Here is a 24311-nt window from a genome sequence, read left to right as displayed (position 1 = left end):
ATAGTTTAAAAAAAAAATCCCATTTCAAACAAATGGGGAGGGAAAGGGCTGTGGATTGAATGCTGTTTTTAGATTTTAGAGGAATGTGTTTAAAGGTTGTTAGTTTTCAGGGGTTTTTAATGAGCTTTAAATTGCAAATATGTCCAAAATGTATTCATTATCTTGCTTCCAGATTGTTGTATCATTACTTGCTTGGTGTTTTTTACATGCTTTTAGGAGATCCCTCTTTTCCTATACCATTCCTTGGCACAAAAAGGGATGGCAGATATTATAAAGTATGAACGTGGATTTCTATTGAATAAAGATAATTTTAATGGTATTGCAGTGTTCAATTACCAGAAAATGTGTGAAAGCCACCGTCAGTGTGTCTACTAATCCTCTTAGACGGATTTTGCATACATCAAGGAGGGACTTAATATTTAATTATGCTCTAGGTGCTGTAAGTAGTGGTCCCACAAATCAGTGTGCTGGGAAATAGGCCAGCTCTTACAAAATTAAAAATGTACTTTATGGAAGCAGCTACCTATCAAACACTCAGAAACACAGTGATTTCCAGTTCTCTCATGATTAGTTAACAAAATTAAAAATTCAGGGGTCCTCATTTTTCAAAGGCTTGAGAGTCTTTAATTCACATTCCAACAGCATCCCATGCTAGGGAGGAGGAGGAGGCATGCCTTGTTTTAATCCCCTTGATGAATTTTATCTGAGCTCTTCAGGTTCTGTAATTTTCTAGTTAACTGGTGCATGAAAAATATGGGTCAAAATACTGACTTTTTATATATTAAAAAACACTGGAGGGGGAAGAAAGACATTGTTTAGAATGTTGGTATCAAAATTTATCTGTATTCATCTAAGCTGGGAAATGCATTTATTTTCAAATTGTACATAAATATGCATAGTCTGTAATGACTCAAAGCAGCATCTAACAAGCCTGAAGTGTCAGCTAGCAGGTTGTGTGTGTGTGTGTGTGTGTGTGTGTGTGTACGTAGTTGTTCTGCTCAGTGACCACTTACAAGGCATAGTTTACAGGAATGAGTGAGGGTTTGCCCCAGGAGGTTACAGTGGCACTAGCAAAGCTTCTGTAAGTAAACCAAGGCTTACTTTAAGATAAGTTATTAATTGTGAAGCTTCTATAAGACACACCTTTTCTTGAAAGGATTGTTTAATTATTATGCAAATGCAAAATGTAATTACTACTTGCATGCCACTTAAATGGAAATAGCTTTGTCATTTAGAGAAGGTAATCTCATATAGCCTTCCCCCTTATCTTGTTATGTTATGGTTTTTTTCATGATCTTGGGGTATAGAGAGCTGCTGAGGGCAAAATGTTTTGAAAATTGCAAGGGATGTCTATTAAGGATTTAAAATTGTAACTTTAGGCAGTTTTCTTATTTATTTTCTTCCCTAAAGTTTAGCTTTGAAAAATTGACGATTTAATTTGTATTGTGTATATGGGATGTGCACAACACGTTTTCCTTCCTTCATATAGGCAATTCTTGTGTGCCATATGCAAACTTGTGTCTCAGGAACCTTGGTTATGTCTGCACTGACTTTCTGAGAGCTTGGAGTGACTGTCAAGATTCCATTGCTGCTTTGTTCCTCTTTCTCCTGTTAATGAAAAATGTGTATCTGTTTCCATGGTGTTTCTTCATATGACTTTGTTAAGAACGGTCTCAATGGGAATGTCAGTGTCCAGTGATTTTCAGCTTTTGCCATTGCCTCTTCTCATGTCAGAGATTTAAACATGAGAAGTCGTTTTGCTGAAACCATTTATCACGTAACAATGACCTGCATTTAGCTTGATCTGGCCCAATACAAGTAAAGGAGCTGTATCTGTTTCATCCTCAGCCATCTTTTGTTTGTGAAAAATGCTTAATTAGAAGAAAGATTTATGTTCCTATCAACTCTGAGTAAATTTGTTATTATGTTGCTTATAGTTCTAGAGACATTGTTTCTCTGCTGGTAATGCATAAAAATTAAGCTTAAGAGATTTAATTTAAGTTTTAATTAATATTTTAAAACACTAATTTCCATTCCTTGAAGATGCAATTTATCCATATGAAAACATGTGAAACTTTTTTTTTTTCTGGGAACATAAATTGTAGCGTGTATGATTAATTAAATACTTTAAGATGCAAATGAAATATTTTCCATTAACTACACAAGTATAGCAGATAAGGCAAAGTGGAGAGAAAAGCAGTGTCGCTTGCGTGCACACAGGTTTTCAACGTGAGCTCTGGGCACTGCAGCGCTCTGTCACCAGTAGCAATTGCTTCAGAGGAAGATAAGAATGTTCTGGAGTGGATTCATGGGGGATGATTCACTTTCTCTAATCGATCTTTCGTAATGAAGGTGTAAGTGCAGAATGGTTGAAACAGTTTGTACTCAGCTTTGATCCCAGTTTCAGAAAAATTAAGGGCTCATTAGTGATGTAATCAGATTTCTATTAGTACATTTCAAAGAACTCAGTGGATAAACGGTGATTAAGCCTTAGGTATCTCCTGCTAAATTTTCAGCATTGGTACACACCGTGCATCACTGAGCACAAAACATGCTGAAACTTTGTGAAGGAGGGATGCCATCCAGAGGGATCTGGACAAGCTCAAAAAGTGGGCCCATGGGAATCTCATGAGCTTCAACAAGACCAAGTGCTGGTGCTGCACCTGGACCGGGACAGCCTCCGGTAATAATCCAGGCTGGGGGATGAACAGATACAGAGCAGCCCTGCTGACAAGGACATGGGGGTGCTGGTGGGTGAGAGCCTGGACATGACCCAGCCATGTGCCCTTGCAGCCCAGAAAGCCAAATGTGTCCTGGGCGGCATCCAAAGCAGCAAGGGCAGCAGGGGAGGGAGGGGATTCTGTCCCTCTGCTCTGGTGAGACCCCACCTGCAGTGCTGCATCCAGATCTGGGGTCCCCAGCACAGGAAGGACATGGATCTTCTGGAGTCAGTCCAGAGGAGGACAGCAAGGTGATCTGAGGGATGGAGCACCTCTATAAGAAAAGGCTGAGAGAGTTGGCATTGTTCAGCCTGGAAAAGAGAAGACTCTGTATTACCCCAGGCCTAGGCCCTAGGGCATATCACCATGTCCCGAAGCCGTAGGGAGGAGCAGAAGATCCAGCAGGCAGGAATTGTGCAGCAAGACTGATTTATTTAATTATTTTACAAACTCTTTTATGGACTTTTTTCTTCATAGTCTAATTGGACAAAGGATCAGCCACCCCTTGGGTGTGATTGGCTAAAATCCTAAACATCCATTGTCAAAATATTTTTCTACTGTACTATAAACAGGACTTTTCATGGCTGCAGGTGTTTGGTTGTTTACATAACTCTGCTACCTCTTCTGTGAGAGAGAAAAGTCTCTCACAGGCTTAGAAAATAGCAAGAAAATCCTTGCTAGCAGCATTTTTGTATCTACAACTCTGGGGTGACGTAAATCTGATCTTCCAGTACCTGAAAGGAGCCTACCAAAAAGATGGAGAGAGTCTCTTTACAAGAGCCTGTAGTGACAGGACAGGGGGGAATAGCTTCAGACTGGAAGAGAATAGGTTTAATCTAAGTAGCAGGAAAAAAAATCTCTGCTGTGGGGGTGGTGAGGCGCTGGAACAGATTGCCTATAGAAGCTGTGGATGCCCCATCCCTGGCACTGTTTCAAGGCCAGGTTGGATGGGGCTCTGAGCAGCCTGGCCTAGGGGAAGGTATCCCTGCCCATGGCAGGGGGATTGGGACTTAATGATCTCTAAGGTTCCTTTCAAACCATTCTGTGATTATATGATTTAACCTCTTTATATGATTTGTTACGTGATGTTGTTCTGTGTTTTGTAGGATATTAAAATCCAGAAAATCTAATTCTCTATTTACTACACTTTTTCCCTTATTCAGTTTGTTTACTCTAAGTAACCAATTCCAGTCATGCCACCTCCTCTACAGCGTTTTCTCTCTGTAACTATCCTGTCCTCTATCTCAGAGCCCACTGTGATACTTAGTACACCTCCTGAGAAAGGTAACTGGAGAAGTGAATGTGCTGTCCTTGTGGAAATTAACAGTCCATGCTTACGCATCCCAACACCTTGATTGCTCTCTTGTCTTCATCTCTACATCAACCAGAGGTCTCTGGATTTCATTCAGTGAGGCTCAGGTTACTGTTTTGACTTGATTAGGCTAGTTTAGCATATTTTAAAATGCAATAGTTTTACCATTGTTAAATTTTATTTGCCATCATGTAGTCATTTACTTACCCTAGACTTTTTTTTTTTAAAGTCTATTGGAGGTTTCTTTTGACGTAAACTAGCCATGACAATAATTGGTCTGCATTTTTGTCTGTTCAATGCTTGCAGTCTCCCCAAAACAGTTTATATAAAGAAGGAAGCAGCCATAAACCCATGAGAAATTCTACTTTTTACCTTTACTATTTGATCATAAACTGGAGGTTTTTGTTTGAACTTTCTGGGTTTTTCCTGTTAGTAGATCAATTTCTTCAGCGGTTTCTAGTCAGGAATGTTGTTCTAAGCCCTTTGAAAATATAAGTCGGTTGTAAAACTGGTTTTCTTTAGGCATTTTTGGGTTAGTATCTTAAATGCGTGTTTTTTATTAGTAATTGTGACAGTAGATGCTATCCTTTTTTCCAAACAGTTTTCTTATTCCATCAACCATTGTGCTAGTTGACAATTCTTATTTAGATGTCTATAAATTCTGTATCATCTGAGGGACCTCACTCAGGTATTCATAAAATAGTTCTTACTTTATAGTAATTCGTGATATTTTGTGTTGGTTGAGGGAGTGAGTTTTTCCACATTGCTGCTATTGTTGCCCAGGGACCCAGCTATCAAGACTGTGACTGCTAGGACATCAACTACACCAAATCAAAAAGAAAACCACCAACTGCAGTGCTTCTGTCATGCCATTTGGTGTGACAGGTGTGTGATGCTGCCTACCCTATTCGGATTATTTTTATGGCTGCAACAGAGCTACTAATGTATTTCAGTTTTTACAGCTTAAATAGTTTTATGATAACCACCCACCTGGTATTTTAATGGCTCCTGGTCTAGGCCATAAATATGGAGAAACAGTGAAGGAATTTTTCATTAAAAATGTGCATTTCCTTTTTTTAACTGGAAAGAGTAGTATTGAAATATTATTTAAAATTGGAGTTGATATCAACAACCTCTTGTTCCTGTAAAATAATATCCTAGTTTATTGTGAGTTTTTCTTTCTAGAAATGTATCTTTGACTTCACTAGTTTTGCCTATCTACAGGAAGATATTTTGGAAGTACTAATTCTGACAATGTTTCATTTACATGTAAACAGCTTTTAAAAGAATTTTGCTTTATTAGCAAAAATTGCAGGCTTTGGTTATGAAGACAACAGTTACACATAGGGGTGAATACTGGGAGCTTGTGGTAGATGTACTGCTGCTTGATGGTAGTGATGATCAGAAGGCTAAATTAAAAAAACACTTGTGTATGGTATGGAGGGAAATGGCTGGCGCTGATTTAACAGCTTAAAAGTAATATTTAAAGATTAAAATCCTGTCATTTCTAGTCTGTATCTTCCAACGCTGTTCTCTGCTCTACATGTTAGAATATTCTTATAATACATACAGTCTGAATTATGAAACAGTGATTAGTAGCTGGTGCGTACACAGAAGATTACTTAACATGTCTGTGAGTCCCTCATGTTGCACAAGTATTAGTTTCAGCCATACATGAATCCAAATTTGTACATATTAATGCACACCTACTCAATATACAATGTCAATAACATGTATATTAATCCTGTCTCATGCATCATTTTTTTCCTTATTTTCCCTTGTTCTCCCTACCAATATCTATGTACAGTCCTCAGAGGTTTTCTCTGTGCTGAAATGTATTTGCAGATTAGGACATAATCTCCTGCAGAATACAAATGAATGGATTTTATTTTCTGCACGAGTTATTCATTTTTATGCATTAGGCAACACATTTGTGTTTATTGAATCTATATACATTTCTTAGCTGCATATGAAGCAGATAAGAAATTAATATATAAATCACTTCAGAAGAAAAAAGTTCTTGGGTATTTCTGTAAGAACACAACATGTGGCTGAGCCTTAGTTTAATTCATCATTGGTAGGCTTCTCGATTTGTTTTTTAACTTGAATCCCATAACCTGCTTATCCTGTACACTGGCTGTAGTTTGAGTAGGATTTTACCTGTGAGATTATGTGCATCTCTTTAGTTTCTGCATGCAGCAGGCTTGCATATGTGCTCAGAATTCAATTATAGTTTTAATATGTGAAGCCCAGCTCTCAGGAAAGTGCAAGAAAGCCTGACTTCAGAGTTCTTCCTCTGGCATACAAGGCACGCGCTATGAACACTGGGTTTGTTCATGCAAAACCCTTGACTTCAGTTTTAATTTTGAATTGATTTTGAATTGATTGCTCAGTTTTGATAGCAGACACTTCCTTCTGGTCTGTCAGACAGTGTTTGTGTCTTCCAGTCTAGGTCAGAGCAGCCCCTGATCACTGAGACCAACTCCTGGCCCGGCACAGGACCCACCAAGAGTCACGCCATGTAGCTGAGAGCATTGTCCAAACACTCCTTGAGCTCTGTCAGGCTGGTGCTGTGACCATTTCCCTGAGAAGTCTGTTCCAGTGCCCAGCCACCCTCTGGGTGAAAAACCTTTTCCTAATATCCAACCTAAACCTCCCTGACACAGTACTTTGAATGTGGTTGAGGGATTTTTTTTTTTTTGTTGGTTTTGGTGTAGGTTATGTGGATATTCTTAATAAAGCTGTTGCTTTGCATTAACTGGGTTAACTCCGTAAGCATAGCTTCAAAAAAGCTTCTTTCAAGCAAGGGAATTTAATCTGCAGCACTGGCCCAGGCTACAAACTGGATCATGTTTTTGCTGTTGTTTTTTTTCATTAAACAAGAGCTAAATCCTGTTACTATACAGGAGCATTTTGTGAGGCCAGTGGAACTGTTTGTTAAAAGTTGCCATCTCTCAGCTATGACTTACTGCCACATAAGTGTCCATTTACCAAAATCCAGAATGGGTTGAAAGTAGAATTATCAACATGTGAACTAGGGTAGATGGAGAAAATAAGATGAAAATGGCTTATTTAAAGCTGACAGGTTCCTTTGCCATGAGGGGAGTATATTTGAGACCCATTTCTGAGAAGGGAAAACTTACCTTTTTTAGAGGAAAGAAGGACTTCACAAACGACACATATTGGCAGACAATTTTTTTTCGTGGAACCTTGTGCACAGAAAATCTTTGACCTTGCCAGGTTTCCAATTCAGTTTTATGTGTGTGGTCTTCAGATTGCACTTTTCCTAATCCAGCAATGGTATGAGTAAACTAATACTTTTATAATATAAACCACAGATTTCTGTGGGTTTTCTCAAAACTAAAAGTTCTTATCAGCTTTACAACAAAGGCTTTCCAAAAATAGGAAGTAAGTGCAGTAGTGAGACTAAATGCTCAATAAGGAAGCAGATTATGTCAGTGTGCCATCATAGTCATTGGGCAGTGTCCATTTTTCTAGGAAATCTTTTGAATTTAATTCTAAAACATAGGAAATATTTAACGTCTGTAAAAGAGTGCTGTATAAATGTGTTCTCTGAACTATATTTCTTTATTTCCTGACTCTGTACATGGCAATATATTGCTAAGACATAGAGTGAAAGGTATTCTATCACATTATCATTTAAACTTCAAAATTTCGATTAATACTAGGGGAAGTATTTTAAGGGGATAATAAGTTTGAGGGAAGTGTGTAAAATGTATCTTTGACAAGCAATTTCACTTGACTTCATTGACTCTTACACAGCTGCCTATACAGAGAGTACACATTTCACATATGGAAAGTGAGAAGCTTATGTGTGTCTGTGTTCCCGCAGGAAAACTGCATAAAACAAAATATTGTGGGTCCAGTGTCTTTTCATAATGTAAGTTTTAATATGTGTATGAGTATATAAAAATGTCAATGCTGGTTGAGATCAAGGCCCAGTATTCTGTATCCAGTATAATCACTTGGTGACCAAAATAACAGACATGGAAGGAAAAGTAGGAAAAGGAAAAATATATGTGAAACATACTCCAGTATTGCCCTCATCTGTGGGTAGTCAGAGTGGGTTAATTAGGCATAAGAACAGGAAAGTAACTGTGAATACAAGCTGTAAATTCAGGTGTTACTTTACCACAATGGGAGAGTCAATTAGGGGAATTACTTGTAAGATCAAGTAAGTGTAATCTTGATAAAGTCAAATAAGGAAGATCTATCTTTTGGTTGACAGGTGAGAATGATATACCAGAAAGGGACTAAACTCGTTTGCACCTTAAACTTGTTTTCTTAAGTCAAAAGACTAAGCCCATTAGGAAGTATTCTATCTTAAACAGAAGTTACAATTTTATTGCAAAATTACTGGATAAAATTGTTGTCTGGGGGTGACTTTATGATGTGTATCCCCTATCACTTCTCTATGCCCAGAAATTAATTTTGTGCCTTTCTGTGCCTTTAAACTGAGCCTGAAAGGGGGAAGAAAAAAACTGAGCAAAACTTTTCAAAGCACTTCTGTTTCAAGGACACAGAGATATACAGACTCCTCTGCTTCTGCGGCAGCAAGCAGCAAGGTGGAGAAGCATCTTTTTTTTTCCCAGCCAGTTTTTTCCAGCTCCTTTTTCTCTGGAGGGAGATGGAGAGTTGAACTTTGTTTTTCCTGGGACTTTGTTTTAGGGTTTTTTTTCCCCTTTTTTCTGGACTGTTTCAACATCAGAACACCTCAGGAGAGTTCTCCACTGAGGCCTGGAGGTGGGCCCACAACCCAGCTCCAAGGAGGGGGAGAGAGATCTACTGGAGGACTCTGAAATTTTCCCAGGTTTTCTCTCCACACAGAGAGGTTTTATTATTTGGCATTATTATCCTTTTCCCATGTGTTTGTTAAATAAATAGTTTTTATCTCTTTCACTTTCCTTCGAGGAAAATTTCTTTTTTCCCTGAGCCTGGTGGGGGAGGGATGGTTGTAATCTGCTTTCTATCAGAGGATATTTTCCTCCAAATTTGTCCAAACTGGCACAAATAATTGCACAATTGTGGACAGAGATACGTAGATTGTCAGAAAAGATTGCAATAATGACTTTCTCCAGCACTAAAACCTCTTCAACTTTGAAGAATAAGACTATAAATGTAGTGAGGGAGAAAACAGTATGGAAAAGGAGTAGTAGTTCCCCACTTCTGTTTCTCTGTATCTCTGACTTCCAGGGTATGTCTCACAAAACAGTTGTGTTCACTGGTTTTGAACCTCAGTTTACTGACCTGCATTTAAGCAAATGTCTCAATGTCTGTGCCCAAGCTTGGCAGCTTTGCTCTCGAAGTTGCTCTTGACTTTCTCCATCCTGTGTGCCCTTGCCCATATGCTAGTGGACCAATGGCTGAATGACACACTGCTTTGTTCTTCCAAGCCTGTTACTGCTCTCCCCAGCCTGACCCTGTTGTGCCTTGGAGGATTTTCCTCTCTGTCACAATTTACAAGTTGTTTGGTTTGGGTTTTTTTGAAGAAACCCTGGTTTAGAAATAATGGGATGCTCGTAATGGGTTAGGGAGTATAACACTTGTGGTTTTGTCTTTAAAAAGGGTTTACTGTTGCTCTGGCATGTGAACGTCTTGAATAAGATGTTTAATATGTGCTTGTGGTTTTGCTTTGTTTCACAAGTATATAATGTGTCTAACATCAAGGCTGATAGGATGTCTAGCATCTTGAAATGGTTTGAAGAGAATGAAATAATAAATAATAGCCTTTAAAAGCTCCTAATCTTACATGTGCAGAGTCAGTAGCTATGCAATTTCAGGAACAGTTGTACATTGTTGCAGATTGTGTTTGGGCTGGGTGTTTTTACTGATTTTTGACATTTGTGTTCATATTGTGAATAAAATTTCTATTTAACTTGTAATTTTATATGTCCTTTGTAACAAGCATTTGAATTTGCAGCCTTGTGCTGGAAGTAGATTTTAGTAACTTAGGTTCATGCAGACTTTCAGTAGCTGCACAGATAACAGCAGAACAGGGAATGACAGATCACAGCCTGACCTGCAAAGTGGAAAGACTACTTTCTTCAGTGACCAAACCCTACAGACCTGTTGTATAGGAAGGACAGTATTTTCTTTGCTGATTTACTTAATTACATTGTAAACTCCTTGGGGCAAGGCTGTTGTATTTTTGAGCCATGAATTGCACAACAAGATAGCGACTGCAGAAATGCAGTCAAATTGCTACCAATCCTTTTAGTCATTGTTTATAAACCATGTTAAGCCCTGTCTAATGAGTGGAAGGAAGTTTTAGCATCAGTGTTCCCTGTCTCAAATCTGAATAAAATCTTTGATGTCACATCAGCCTATTATTTTGAGATGCAGCACAGATGAATTCTCTACCACTACAGCTTGGGTAGGGGGACTGGGGAGATACATAAAACCAGTGCATTTTACAAGGAAGTTCTGACAAATTGCAAGTCTATTGTAGCAATAAGGGACCAGTCAAATGCCTGCTTAGAGTTTCTATTTTCAATGCTGTATTAATTCAAATTTATGCTGCAGTGTCAAACATGAACACATTTTGAAATACTTACATTTACCATCTGGTAGATGTAATAAAATTAATTTTATAATCGTGTAAATCAGTAAGGTTTTGGTTGCATTTCTTGGTAACAGCAAATTTTTTGCCTTTAGTACAGGGAGTTGCTTTTAAGCATGGATATAGCTTTTCTCCATGAACAAGCAATTATAGTGAAGGAAAGTATTTTTCTGGTTTCATTTATAAACATCCTTATCATTTATTTTCTTTGTAGTGAGCAAAATCTGTTGCTGAAAACTGTGACTCTGTCATGTTACCATGGAGTAAAAATGGAATTTGCAAAATAGATACTAGTGGGCAGAGGGAGGTTGAGGTCTGCATTGGTTTTCCTGCTCACCATTCTCATACATAAATAGTGTTTTTCTCTTGTCTCAGAGCAAGGGTTGAATTGGCTGGATCTTTTTATTGGCGTTTCCATTTTTTTTTGAACAAAAGGCACTCTGATCAGCCAAGTCAGTCAGCACCAGATTGTCAGATTATATGGCTTTAGCAGTAAAGCATTTACGAGTCTATCAGATATATCTATAGGATCAGGAGACCATTGCATTAATAGGTATCTATAACTTAAGGATGTAGTTCAGATACAGCAACATTCCACAGTTGCTGCAAATACTGGTTTAAACTAAATTCAATTTCAGGTGTTAGATAATGTACCAAACTAAACCACTGATCCTGTGGTCTGCCATGCCAGAGGCTTTTTTTATCAGTCATGTGTGATGTCCACAGTTTTATTTAACTTCAGCATTCTTCAAGTGTATCATCTTACAATTTTTATAAAACAATAGGTCTATAGAAGCTATAGAACTAACTTGTGAGGCAACTTTTCATATTTGGACTCCTTCATCCATATCACATGTGACAAGTATAAAGCAATAACAAATCTGTAGAACAACATGATGAGTCAAAACTTTGTGCACTGAAAGTTGATAAACTGTTGAGTGGTTTCAACATTTTAGGCATCTAACGGGCTAATCTGTGAGGAAGGAATCTTATAACAAAAAGATTTAAGGTAAGTCTTTGGAAGATTTGATCATAAGGCAGAAAAGTTGGGTTTGAGGAGAGATTTTAAGTGCACAGAGTTCTTGATTCAAAACTGAATCTCTCATATGCTATGACAAGCTCATGCTGTTTGTGTAGCCTGTATTTTGCCTTCTGAATTTTCGGTATGATTTTTTGAAGGAACATTAACATAGGCAGATGTTTGTATATTCTTGATCCTGAACATATGTAGTCCCTCGATAGTGAAATTGTGTGTTTTAACAGTTTAACATAAGGTTTGGCTTTACTTAATTTGTATTTTGTTTTATAATCTATCATGAGTATAATTTCTACAATTAATTCCCCTAATTGACTCTCCCATTGTGGTAAATATTTGTGCAGCCTTTTAATGAGAAACATGATGCCAGCTGTGATCTACTGCCAAAGAAATTGCCTGAAACTGAGGAAAATCACTCCAGAATTGAGCAAATCTGTTGTTAAAACTGAAAGCCCATGCTTTCATTTTCCTTGCTTTTGTTGTTCTGTGGTTTGTTTGGGGTTTTTTTCCCCCTTGTTTTTCATATTTCTTTGGGGTCATCTGAAGTTCATGCCTGGTTATGGGCCTCATTATTCTGTTTATTGACAGATTCTTCTTTACAAGTGCTTGTGGTAAGAAGGCTCTGAGCAGTTCATGTCAGGTTATCTTTGCATGGTTAACCTTGGAGTGGTTTAGATGGATGTTTTGGGGTTTTGTTTTTTAAAAAAAAAAAAAAAGGAAGGGGAAGTAGAGTGATATTATCCTATTACCCTGTGTTACAAGATTGAGTCATCTGAATAGATCATCCAGAATCACTACAAAGAAAGTGTTCAATTAAAAGTGGATTTTTTTTTTAATCTGTTATTACAACAAAACAAGAGGCTTGACTAACCACAGTAACTCATCTCAGTTAGCTTGCACTTTGTAAAGATGAACTTTCTACCTTTTTACCCAGAGCATGCTCTGCTGTGGGAGGTGGCTGATTCCTCACCGTGCTCTACCTCAGTCTCAGAAAGTAAGGCAATAATACAGAGCAAAACTTACGTTATCTTACGTAAGTTTATCTTATGTTACGTTTGTGTTTTATATAGATCTGTCTAGATATATGTGTGTATATACATACATACACACAGTAAGTATAAATTAAAACCTCATTCCTGTGTGCTGTTTCAAGGTATTGCTTCCTTCTAGCAAGGAACTATTGCTTTGAAATCTCACCCGCTTCACATCAAATGGAAATGGCATGCATCTAAAATGCCATTATAAAGAGTGAATTTTCACTCGTCTTCTTAAAAACTGTAAGTTATTAACACCGTAGAAAGTTCACTTTAATTTTTTTACTCTTAGTGAGAAACATAGGTGACTTGTAAAAAGGCCATTGTAGAGAGAAATGCTGCAGAAGTGCTCTCTGTGTTTGAGAATAGAAAGTTAATTCTTCTGATTGACTTCAATTGAATTAGTATGTGTTATGTCATGAGCAATCATATTGCAAGGATCCAGCTGTCCAAAACACAAAATTATGGTGCTATATTAATTAAGCTCATAAAAAAAGTAAACCCAAGTCTGTAAAGATGCATTATTAGGCAGAATTACTGGAATTCAGTTCATGTCAAGTAGGATGTCTGATCTACTCTCCACTACTAATAGGGGACCTTCTCTGACAGCTTTTCTCATCTGTTGATATTGTCTGTGCCATTTATTGCCATTTTTATAGTTATCATTAGAAAGATCTGAACATTTAGTCTGTGTTTTGAAGTAACGTGCTGTTTGTGCAGATATACTAAAATGTACTCAGTGGACCATCCAGAATGGTACTGATGCCTTAGGTTTTAACTTTTATATTTTTCAAATCCTGTACTGCCTAGTGTGTAACTGATGTTTCTTGTGCCTTGTTAGCTACTGTTCTCTCATGCTGGTTAGACATCACAAACCCTCTCTAGGTTTGCACTTCAAGGACACCTTGTTGTCCTAGGCCCCAAAATATGTAAACTAAAGCCTTTGAGAGGAGGAGCAAACTTGGGGTAATTACATCATTAACCGAAATTAAAATTGGAGAATTAACCCTGATACACAAATGGACCAAACTTACAAAAGTGTGAAGAACCCATGACCCAGCATCCACCTTGGGTGGAGCCCCTCAGAAGCTTTTGACTCCCAAGGTGTACCTTTAAAGGCCATTCAAATAAATAACCTGCTTTTATTCTCTTAATCTTGTCTAGCCTCTGTTTTCAGGTAGCCTCTTCAAGGCATCAGTACTTACTTGGTTTCAATATTTAAAGAGCTAGTTTTCTGAAAAAGGGGTTTGGGGATGGGTAAGCAGTGTGAGAGCTTTCATTGTCTAGCTAGTACTTGATTTGCTAAGATGCTAAATATTTTGGAACCTTAGAGGTTAATGTCCTATGTCCCTTTTTTTCCTTTCTTGTTTATCTCCCTTCTCTTTTCAGCCTTGTCATTTAAATATCTAGTATTATACATTATCAAGTATATATATTACAAGTGGGTAACTGATGTCTGCTCTGTGACATTTGCAGTAAAGAAAAATATTTCAAGTGGACAGATCTAGGAAACATTTTTTCACTGTCTGAAATGTTTTAGTATATGGTGCTTTCAGATATACTCCAGAGACAGAAGCAAACAGTTTTTCAACACTAAATATTTTAAAGTCACAGATTATGTAGGCAGCTCAATAAATGCATCAGTAATGTTTGTTTTCCAGCCTCTTTTGAAAATTTGCCCTTGATGTATCAGAGCCACTTTGAAGAGATTGGGATGCGATCTTTAATCTTCCAGAGTGGCTGTAGAACTAAGGAAAACTTTGTCCATGTTTGATGTCTTAGAACTACTTGGGCTGAAACAGAAAAGTTAACATTTAATGCTGTTTATCTTCAGCAGAATTATAAGATGAAGCTGAAATGTTTGATATTCTGAAAGTTTCTGGACTCTGCAAAAAAAATTCAGTGTTAGAATATGTTAATAAGACAGAGGAAGCTACCTTGTTATTGTAACAAATAATTTTTAAACTCCAAAAACTTGTGTTTGTTGGGTAAACAGTGAATTGCTATTCCATTTGTGAAAACCCTCCTGGTGTGATAGCCAAACTTTTAAACAGAAGTTACTTCTCATTTAGTAGCAAGTTGGTCTTATTTACAGCAACCTTCCTTCAACAGTCAGACCTTTTACCTTGCACACTTTTACTGTGGAACTGCAGGCAGTAATTATTTTTAAAAGAACCTGTCATCAACTGGAATGAATTCAAGTCTGGGCAAAAGCTGCAGGTTTTCAACAGAGATAGACACACCTGTCCCGAGACAGAATTGTCTGGGAGCTGATGGGGGTGTAGGGTTTCGTTTTTCTTTTGTTCAAACACCTATGCAGAGAAATGCTGTATTATTTGTTAGCGAATGTTCTTTGCTGGGTAGATGAATTTAGGAGCATCTTTCAGGGCTCCTTTCTAGGTGAGAAAAGATGAGCTGCTGTAAATTCAGATAAAACAATTGAAATTTCACAGGTGAGTGAGAGTAATATATATTAGGAAAGCACTGGACATAGTCATTCTTTGAAAAGGTGTGTGTGTGTGTATGTCTATACGTTGAAAAAAAGAAATTTAAGGAATTTTCGGTTGTTTGAAGAAGACAGGGATAAGATCTTCTGAACTAATCAAAGAATGTACTTGTGTGGGGTTACATTGTTCTAGGGATGTCCACCTAAGTCATTCCACTGTGTGTTCTCCCATTTTATTTGCATGTGGTTGAAAATGAGAGGTAAGAAAACAGGTTTCTGGGAAAATTATGGTCGCTGTGTTTCTTGTATTGTTTTGGAACAGTGGTTTTCTTCACAGATAGTTTCAATTGCTTTTGTATCATTGATTTCTGAGGGGGAAAAAAAAAAATTGGGTTAGTTAGTTAGTTTGTTTTTTGTCTCCTTCAGGTAGAGATAACAGATATTGAAAATGAAGACAAAAGGTTCAAACTCTTCCTGGGACTTTTGGAGTCCAGTCAGAGTCTGCCTGAGTTTCAGCACTTGGTCTTACTGCTTCAGGCTTGGCCACCGATGGACAGGAGCAATGGGTGAGCATTTCTTCAAACGACCATGTAACAAAAGAGTTCAGAGTCTTCTTGCTTGATATCATGGCGTTTTCAGTCAAATAATTCAAACATGGCTGGTAGGAGTATGCCCTTTGGAAAGGGTCATGCTGGGAGGAATAAATGTTTTATTTAAAGCAGAATTGAATCAATCAGTGTCTTGTAAAAATTATATATACATTATATGTAGTCTGTGCCATGGAGGAAGGGAGAAAAACGTTTTATTGTCTGAACTGTTGCACAGGAGAGGGTTCTGTCTACTTAAATTTCAAGGTACATATTTTGCTCTTGCTTTTAACAGTATAAACAAAATCCGTTAAAAAAGAATGGAGAGTTCTGACTGTTCTGTTTATTCAAAGTTACACTTTGCAGAAAGGCGTTTGAAAAGTGATGTTCAGATGGATGTGGCAGACTGTCTGCCAGAGGTCTGGGAGGGTAATAATACCACACAATGGCACTTCTCTTGTCTAGATCCACTACCCATTATTTCTGTTTCTGAATAAAGCATCCAAAACAGTTTAAGACTAAAATAATTATAAGACTTCAGAATTGCACCCATCAAAATGGATATTAACTGGAAAAGTAATTTGGAACATCCAGACTACACTATATTTTATCATTTCTTTGGGTTTTGTCTGTGACTTTCTGAATACATTTGAAAGTAAAAAATTTAACTGTTGTATTCTGTAACTGCTAATCACTTCTAAGATATTAGGATTCAAATAAAGAGGCAAGGGTCACATATCTTTCAGAGAGCAGTAGTATTACTAAACTTTTGGCTAGCCATGTCTGACGATAGGTAGGTTAGAGTCATTAACTGGTGTTTATTTTGGATTACTTAGGAGTATTGATTACAACCTGTTTTAACTTGGAGACTACATTCCCCAAAGTGTTTATGTGCATTGATTTTTGAAAAAAGGCTTATCTTTTTCTGAAAGGTAACTTGTTCATGAGTAGAGAACTGGTGGGTTACAAGGTAATCTGTAAAGGTTTTTCACATTCAAGCCTACAGTTTGTTTGGAACTTCTGGATGAGCATTAATCTAAATTCTTTAGTGACAGGTTTACAAGCCAAAAATTGTCTTCAATACATTAAGAATTACAAGGACTGCTTCGTGATTTGTCACAAATTCATGTTTCAACTTCCATTTGAAGTTTTGGATTTGATTGTAATTGAAAATTGATGCCTCACAATGTGTGGGAACTGTCAAATTTTTTTAATCTACACACTACCTTTAACAAAAAACAAAATTTACAGAACAAAAGTTCAAGTGAAATACTGCTGCAGTTAGCAAAATCATTTTTCCTTGGGTTCAACAGAAAGACTAGAGTTTGTGAAAGGAGAACCCTTCTTGAATATAGGCAGTTCTTACCTACTACTCTGTAACAGAGGACACAACAAATTACGTAATTGCATCTCCCTCTTGGTGTTATGTTCCTTCAGGCTGCCTTCCTAATGTGAAGGATAGTAAAAGAAAAAAGGTATAGTCACAACTAACTCTGGATCAAATTTCAGAGGTGGGATACCTCTTAGACTTCAGCAATCTTGGAAGTGAAAATTTCTGCAAATACTTAGATCACCTGTATCGTAACTCATTCAGAGTCTAAAGTAGTTATGGCTCCTAGGCTGTTACATAGTCACAATTCTTCCCTCTTCTCCCCCTGTTGCATAATTCCATGTTAACAGCATTCAACTCTTTTTAGCAGCCTAGGGGTTTATATATGTGTGTGTATATGTGTTCCTGAAAAGCCTGTCTTTAGGATGATTGGAAGTAAAGAACAGGAACTGTTTTGTTAGTGGTGTTCTCAAAAATCTTGTTTTAAAGCAAGTTGTATTAACAAATTTTTGAGCAAAGAGGAAAACATCAAGAAGTCAAAACTATATGTATTAACATGTTTGTTGTACTAGTTTGAAAACAAACCAGTGGGAGTCACCAAGTCAGAATAACAATTTAATAGGGAAATTAAAAAAAAAAGAGGCAGAAAACACTGGTTCAAACTGACAGAGCCAGGATACAACCTGACACCCTGTTAGTCAGGCTGGTGATAGCAGTCCAATAAAATGGTGGCTGCAGTCCTTTGAAGTGATGGATGTGGTTCTGTTGAAGCATTTATCCTGTAGAAGGGTCTGCCTTTCCTCAGAAGGTGGAGTGGTGGCTATGTAGCTCCTGTCCTCTGGGAATCCATTATATCCAGGATGGGATGCTTGGTTCCTCCCTCTGGGTGGAGCATCTCACAATGGGGTAATGAGTCATGAGGCCAGGTGTTGATTTCGCTCATGAACAGAAGATAGTCCGGGGGCAGGAGGCAAGGAAACACTGCCCCTCCTGGTTTCAACAGCTCATGAGGATGGTAATAGAATATACTGCAACCCAGGACACTTGTTTACTCTTTTTTTCCTTCTCTCCTTCGGAAGAGGTCATTATTGTTTATTGTTTGTAGCCAGTGTAATGATCCTTACAGGAACTGGGGCGTTTAAGTCTGAGTCGTGTGAATACTTAGAATTTAGGTTTTCAATCAAGCAGTAAATATCTAATACTTACAATTGAATATAAAGCTGGAAAACACAGTTTACATTCTATGAAGGCTTAAAAGGAAGGAGAAGTAAAAGAACTAAGGAAGAGGGGGTTTTTGGTAGGCTTTTAATTTTTGTAACCTCTATGTTAGTAAATCCATACTTCTTAATGCTTTTTTGAGTTTTTGTTTTCTAAAACACTCCACTTACAATAATAGTTATTATCACAACTGTTATTCTCTTCATGTTGTAATATGCTGTGTTTACTGTGAGATAGCAGAGAGGTAGCTTGGTTGTTTCAGTCAGCACTCAAAGCTGTACACTTTTTAAAATTTTATTTTCATACCCTTTTGTTATGCATGCATGCTTTTCCACCCAGGTGTCTCATAGTCAGATGTCATTTTAAACATTTCATAAAGGTGTTTCTTAAAAAAATTATTGACAGTACCTGAAGCTCTGCAGTCCTTTGGAACTTGCTACCTACATTCAAAAGGCATTTTTTATATTTATTATAAATATTGATAAGGTGTTTTGAAACTGAAATAACCCCAGTGTTAGAGACTCAGTACCTTAGTTCACTTTTTAAATCTTAATCCCAGATTTTCCTCTTTTGGCTTTGGGGAAAAAATTAAGGTGGTTTTGAAATAAATTCTTTTTTCATGATGAGAATTTTTTTTTTTTTATAACCACAGTTGAACTGAAGTAAAATTCAGGAGAGAAGAAGACTGAATTCTGCCTGTAGGTGTCAGATTTTGGTAACTTAATTTTGGTTTTAATTAGAGATAGCAGGTAGTTGATAATAGTTCACAGGAATATTTGAAATAGTTATAAAGAATTTTGATGAGAAAAGCTTTATATATGTATACAATATAATCTGATACTTAAATAAATTTGCATATGGAAAGCCTTGATGGCCTTGCATCTTTCTGGTTATTTTTGTTTTGTAGTGTGATTTTTGTTTCCTTTTTCTAATGGGAAATTCTTACAGATTTTTTTAATGTACTCCAAGGGCAGCAGCTATAGAAATGGAAATTCATTTTGACTCTGTGCCTCTAAGCAAGAAGTGGATCACATAGAAGGAGCTGTCCCTTTAACCAGTGGCAAATACGGAGTTGCAGGTTTTTTTTCTTCTCCTGCCCTTACTGGGGATTCACAGATTCAGTGCCTCGTGTTCTGTTTGTTGAATAATCTGGTATCTTGGGGTTCGATGTGTCACATTGAAAGGAGCTGAGAGGAGGAGCTCTCCTGTTCCCAGCCAGACTTATGACAGCTCTGTGCTCAGTGACTGTGACTGATGGAAAGGCTCAATTAAGTTGTCAGAAGGAAGAAAGACAATGACTTCTATTTAATTTGCAGTCAAAGTTGCCCACTCCTAGCTTCTCTGTCTGGTTTTCATGTTGGGCTGTAATGACAGCTGCGTGTGGAGCTGCTTTTACTTGTTTACGGTGTGTACTTTTGAAAGTGGACGATGAGCAGGAGAGAGCTTTTCTGTGTGAAATAGTAGATATTGGTGGTTGTTCTCTCCAAGTTTGTCAGACACTTGGTATATGTCAATCCAACAGACTCTCTTAGCAGACTCCATTTACAATTATATTAATGCGCTGCTTTAACAATTGCTGCAAAATAATAACTATGAAAAGCAGCACTTTGACAGCACTTTACTGCTTCTTGTCACATGTATTGAGTAAGTATCTGAATTCACACTAAATTGTAACACCAAACTGCCACTTTTGGTCTTGCTGTGAGTTCAGTTTTTTTGTTTTGGTTTTTTTTTCAAGCTGAAGTGGAAAGTTTCCCATGTCTTTGGGATGCTGATTACTGACCAGAGAGACTGATGGGGTAATTGATGGGGTAATTTTTAAAATGCCTTTTGTGACTTCTTAAGTTTATGCACAGATGAACATAGAGTTTATATTATTGTGGCTTAATATAATCATGATAAAAGCTGTGATTGTTCATCATTTTAGCCTGTTGTAGGTAGAAATTGAAATACGTCAACTTAGTTTATGTTAGAAAAATGGCAGTGTAGATGTGTTCCGGTGTTGCACTTTTTGCTGTCAGTTAAAAGTGGATTGCTACCCATTTCTGTCAGTACATCCAGTCCTGTATACCTATATATCCAGCCATTATACCTATTCCTGAAAAAAGTATCCAAAACATCTCCATGATCTACCAAATAATGGCTATAGGTGAAAAAATGTTACAGCAACAAAACTTCACAGTAAACACTGCCTTTGCCATCTTGCATGATGAAATGTGCTTCGATCTACTGTCTGCCATCTGTTTATGTCTGACTCTGTAATGGTGACATAGCGTGAAGTTCTGTGTGGAATTAAAAGAACATTTTAAATATGTAAAATAAATGTAACTGTATCCATATCTACTAGCATGTAATTTCACTTTCCTACCCTTTTTGGATGGGCTATGGAGAAAAGTTTATTTCTGTTTGTATTCATTGGACCTGAAAATAAAAATGTGAATCTGGCTATATTTTTTCCTCTCAGAAGCAAGAGACAGATACTTGAGAAACAGAAGCTGTTAGAATGTGATCAAAGCAAACAAAATTAGGAATGCTAGATTCCTGTCACCCCTCCCTCGATACCACTCTACTTGGGAAATCAGCTGGTGTTAGGCCAGGAGAAGGTCCTGTGCTATTCCAGTTTGATCAGTCTTTATCTGAAATATAGTTCCTCAGGGTTTGTAATAAGCATGTCATAATTCCAAGTAATTTAAACTTCTTTGTTGCATTGAAGGAGTGATGGCATTACGGACAGTAACTTGTCTCAAAACTTTCATCTTTCTTTCATGAGGTTGTACTTTTAAGTCACACATGAGAAGCAGCCTACAGCAAATGGTGTATGTATATTTATATTCTATATACATCTCTTTTTTTACTGGGCAGATCGTGCACAGATGATAATCCCTGGGTGAAACTGGGGACTGTTATGCTGCAGAGGTGCCCACCTGAGGAAAAGGAGAACACAGGAAATGAAATTTTGAAAATCTGCCGTTCTTTGTATGAGACAAAGCACATGCTCCCTGTCAAGGTAAGTTTTAACTTTGGGTATCCTGTTTATGAGTCCTGTTTCAAGGTCCCAGCTACAAGTAAGATGTTGCCATACTGGATCAAGTCCAGTGGAGAGCTAACAGAGAGGCTGAGAACTAAGTTCAATCTGTCTTGAGAAGAGGTGACTGTGGGAGATCATATCTTCAAGTAGTCAAATGAGGAGTGGAGGAATTAGTCTCTTTTCAGAGATGCTCAGTTACAGCACAAGAGGCAATAGAGACATGTTACACCATCAAAATCTCCTATTGCACCCAAGGAAAACATTTTTCACCTTTAAAATAGTGAAATAATAGAACAGGTGGATGCCTAGAAGAGACAAGGAGAGTCTGTCTTTGGAGTTATTTAGGACTTGACTGGATCATGTCACAGGCAGTTTGATATTGTTGGACTTGCTTTGAGTTGGATTAGCTGATCTTTATAGGTCTATTCCAGTATATTATTCTTTAATGTATTTGTAGAAAGGCTTTAATAATCTATTGTCATTTAAGTCAGTGTTGAAAAAACTGTTACTTAAATTATCAGTAATTCTCATACTAATAAATGCATAAAAATTTAGTGAGGAATCCCTGAAAAACATGGTGATTGAAAAGAACCATAATATACAAGTAATTAATAAGTAATAACTGTGATTTTCTAACTTGTTTTCCCTAACTATGTATGCATACTTCAATACAAGTACCTCTTTATGTATAAAATTATTGAAGTGTTTTGTATGTAAACACTGTATATTAATGAAGACAGACTGGAAAAGTTCTTAATAAACTTCACACAATTTCAGAGTAGACATGCATATTTTTAGTAGGCTGATTAATCTCTTATAATTATCTTTACACAGTCACTGTCTGTTATAGAAAACAGCTGATGTTAGGAAGAGAAGCAGAATAAAAACAACACATTCTGTTTAAGATACAGACAGGTGGGTGTGTGGGCTTTTGTTTGTTGGGTTGTTTTTTTTTCTAGTCCAACACACTGATCTGAGTCAAGTTCAGAACTCTATGTAAAACACTATTCCAGAAGGTGGCAGTAAGCTGAAATGATAAGTACATTTATTAATTTATTCATCCCACCAAAACTCTTCAGTGGAAGGCAGGTCTCTGTATCCCTGGGACTGGTATAATTGTATGTAGCTTTTCTTTATAAGGTGTTGAAATAATGCATTATAGCTTGTAAACTAACAATCTTAATGTGCATAGGAGTAGCTGAACTTTGTCAGTAGAATGTTCTGCCTCACCTCAGTGATCCAGGGAGGTAAACCCCACTGAGTGTCACTGTCATACAGCACTCAGTTCACCAGGTTCTCCTCAAGAAGGGTCATGGTTTGCATTTCTCTTAGTTGAGTAAACTTTTTCTTGATCTCCATGACATGTCACTCTTCACACACAGTTTTGGTATTGGTAGACAGCTTTGGTTGGAGGTGCCTTCCTCTGGTATTTTTTTAATGGTACAGGATGTCAGAAGAGCCCACCATGTAAGTATGAATATACAGGTACAGATATGAAGTTACTGTGATCTTCAAGCTTTAAACAGTCTTACTGATGTAAAATACATTTTTTATGGCTATAACGCTGTGCAGTAACAAAGAGTTGCACTAAAATGTGTAGTTGCACAGTTACCTACAAACACAGGCTGTACTCCTGTAAGTCACGACTTGGGAAGACAGGGGAATAGCATCTACAAATGTAAGTAATTTATTTGTATATATGGCTACAGTACTTAAGTGCTTAAATGTCAGATTTGCAATCGTGTGGCTGAATAAGATGAAAATCTGATCACTGACGATTAACCTGTGTAGATGATTTCACATTTCAGTAAATACACTGATTAAGAAGACAAATCTGGAATGATGGAATTCTAAAAACTGAAACCAGTTAATTATCATTAATAACATTTGCCATTCAAGTTCTCTCCCATTACAACCTTGCCAAGTTCAAAGGCTGTAATGGAAAACACATGTAACTTCAAGTCATGTGGTCTAGAAGTTAGAAAAACCATCTTTGGATATAATCATGAAGGGTTTCACTCTTTTTTTCATTCCATATCCTACTAGTCTATCTAGTTTTTTAAGCCAAGTTCTTTTTTTTTTTAATGTCTTTTGGATAATTACATAGCTTTAATCTTTGTATCTATGTGTGTGTTTGCTTTGGGGGGGGTATTTTTGTGGGGGTTTTTTGTTTATTTGTTTTGGGCTTTAATTTGCATTATTCAATGGATAGATATTTCCATTCCTTTTAGTGGAAAAAACCATTGTTTTATTTGCCTGGAAGACACATGTTTGGATTGCCCAACATCTGCACTGCCTGATTAATCTCTCTAGAAAGGGATAAATCCTTCTCCCCCTGGTAATGGTAAAAATGTGACTCCTCTGAATATCTCATGTTGTTCTATCAGCCTGTGGGTCATGTGTCAGTTAACATGGGAGAATGCATGTAGTCCCTTATCTGTAATCACCCTGCGGTCCTAGTGGCTATGAGATACTTATCTCCCAGAATAACACAGCAGCCAGTTCCTTTTTTCTAATTTTTGTAGCTAGTTTTTCCTGGGATTTATATATGATTTTACATTGTGTGATTTTGTTCATGCATGGTTGTGTCTGCTTATCATCTTCAGATAATGTTGAATTTAAATGCTGCTTTTCAGTCTGCTTTTAGCCTCTCTAGATGTAATGCTGTTTGTATTCATTATCCAGCCCTTCAAGCCATTCATGAAAATACTGAATAATACTGGACCCAAAACAGACTCCTATGACATATGGCTTATTTGCCTCACTGGTGTCATGGTGAACCATTGATAACTAGATAGAAGACAAAAGTTACCTTACAAAAGTTTAAACTAAATCCTGGTAGTTCAGGTTTTGAATTGGGCCTTCTGTTGACCCTCTCACAGGTAACATCAAACCCCTTCTAAGCAGAGCCTCTCATGGCAGGCAGCTGACACTTGAATGCTTTCAAGTGCTCACTGTGGAATAGAAACCCACTTATGTTGTTCTGAGAAGTGCTGTGGGTGATGACTTCCCTCTTGGGC

The 24311-nt window shown here is 37.3% G+C and overlaps 1 protein-coding gene across 3 annotated transcripts in view; it reads left to right on the top strand.

Annotated features, from left to right (window-relative positions):
- NBAS (NBAS subunit of NRZ tethering complex) overlaps window positions 1-24311 on the top strand; it is a 166203-nt gene that overhangs the window by 128650 nt on the left and 13242 nt on the right. For all 3 annotated transcript variants that reach the window (XM_010393300.4, XM_019282201.3, XM_010393299.4), the window contains 2 exons: window positions 15555-15694; window positions 21126-21270. In XM_010393300.4, coding sequence (XP_010391602.2) covers window positions 15555-15694; window positions 21126-21270 — 285 coding nt within the window. The remainder of the gene's footprint in view (window positions 1-15554; window positions 15695-21125; window positions 21271-24311) is intronic.

This window comes from Corvus cornix, chromosome 3 (genome assembly GCF_000738735.6).
Source record: "Corvus cornix cornix isolate S_Up_H32 chromosome 3, ASM73873v5, whole genome shotgun sequence".
NCBI classification, from domain to species: domain Eukaryota; kingdom Metazoa; phylum Chordata; class Aves; order Passeriformes; family Corvidae; genus Corvus; species Corvus cornix.
The sequence above is the reverse complement of the archived record's forward strand: the minus strand, read 5'-3'. Positions and strand labels throughout refer to the sequence as shown.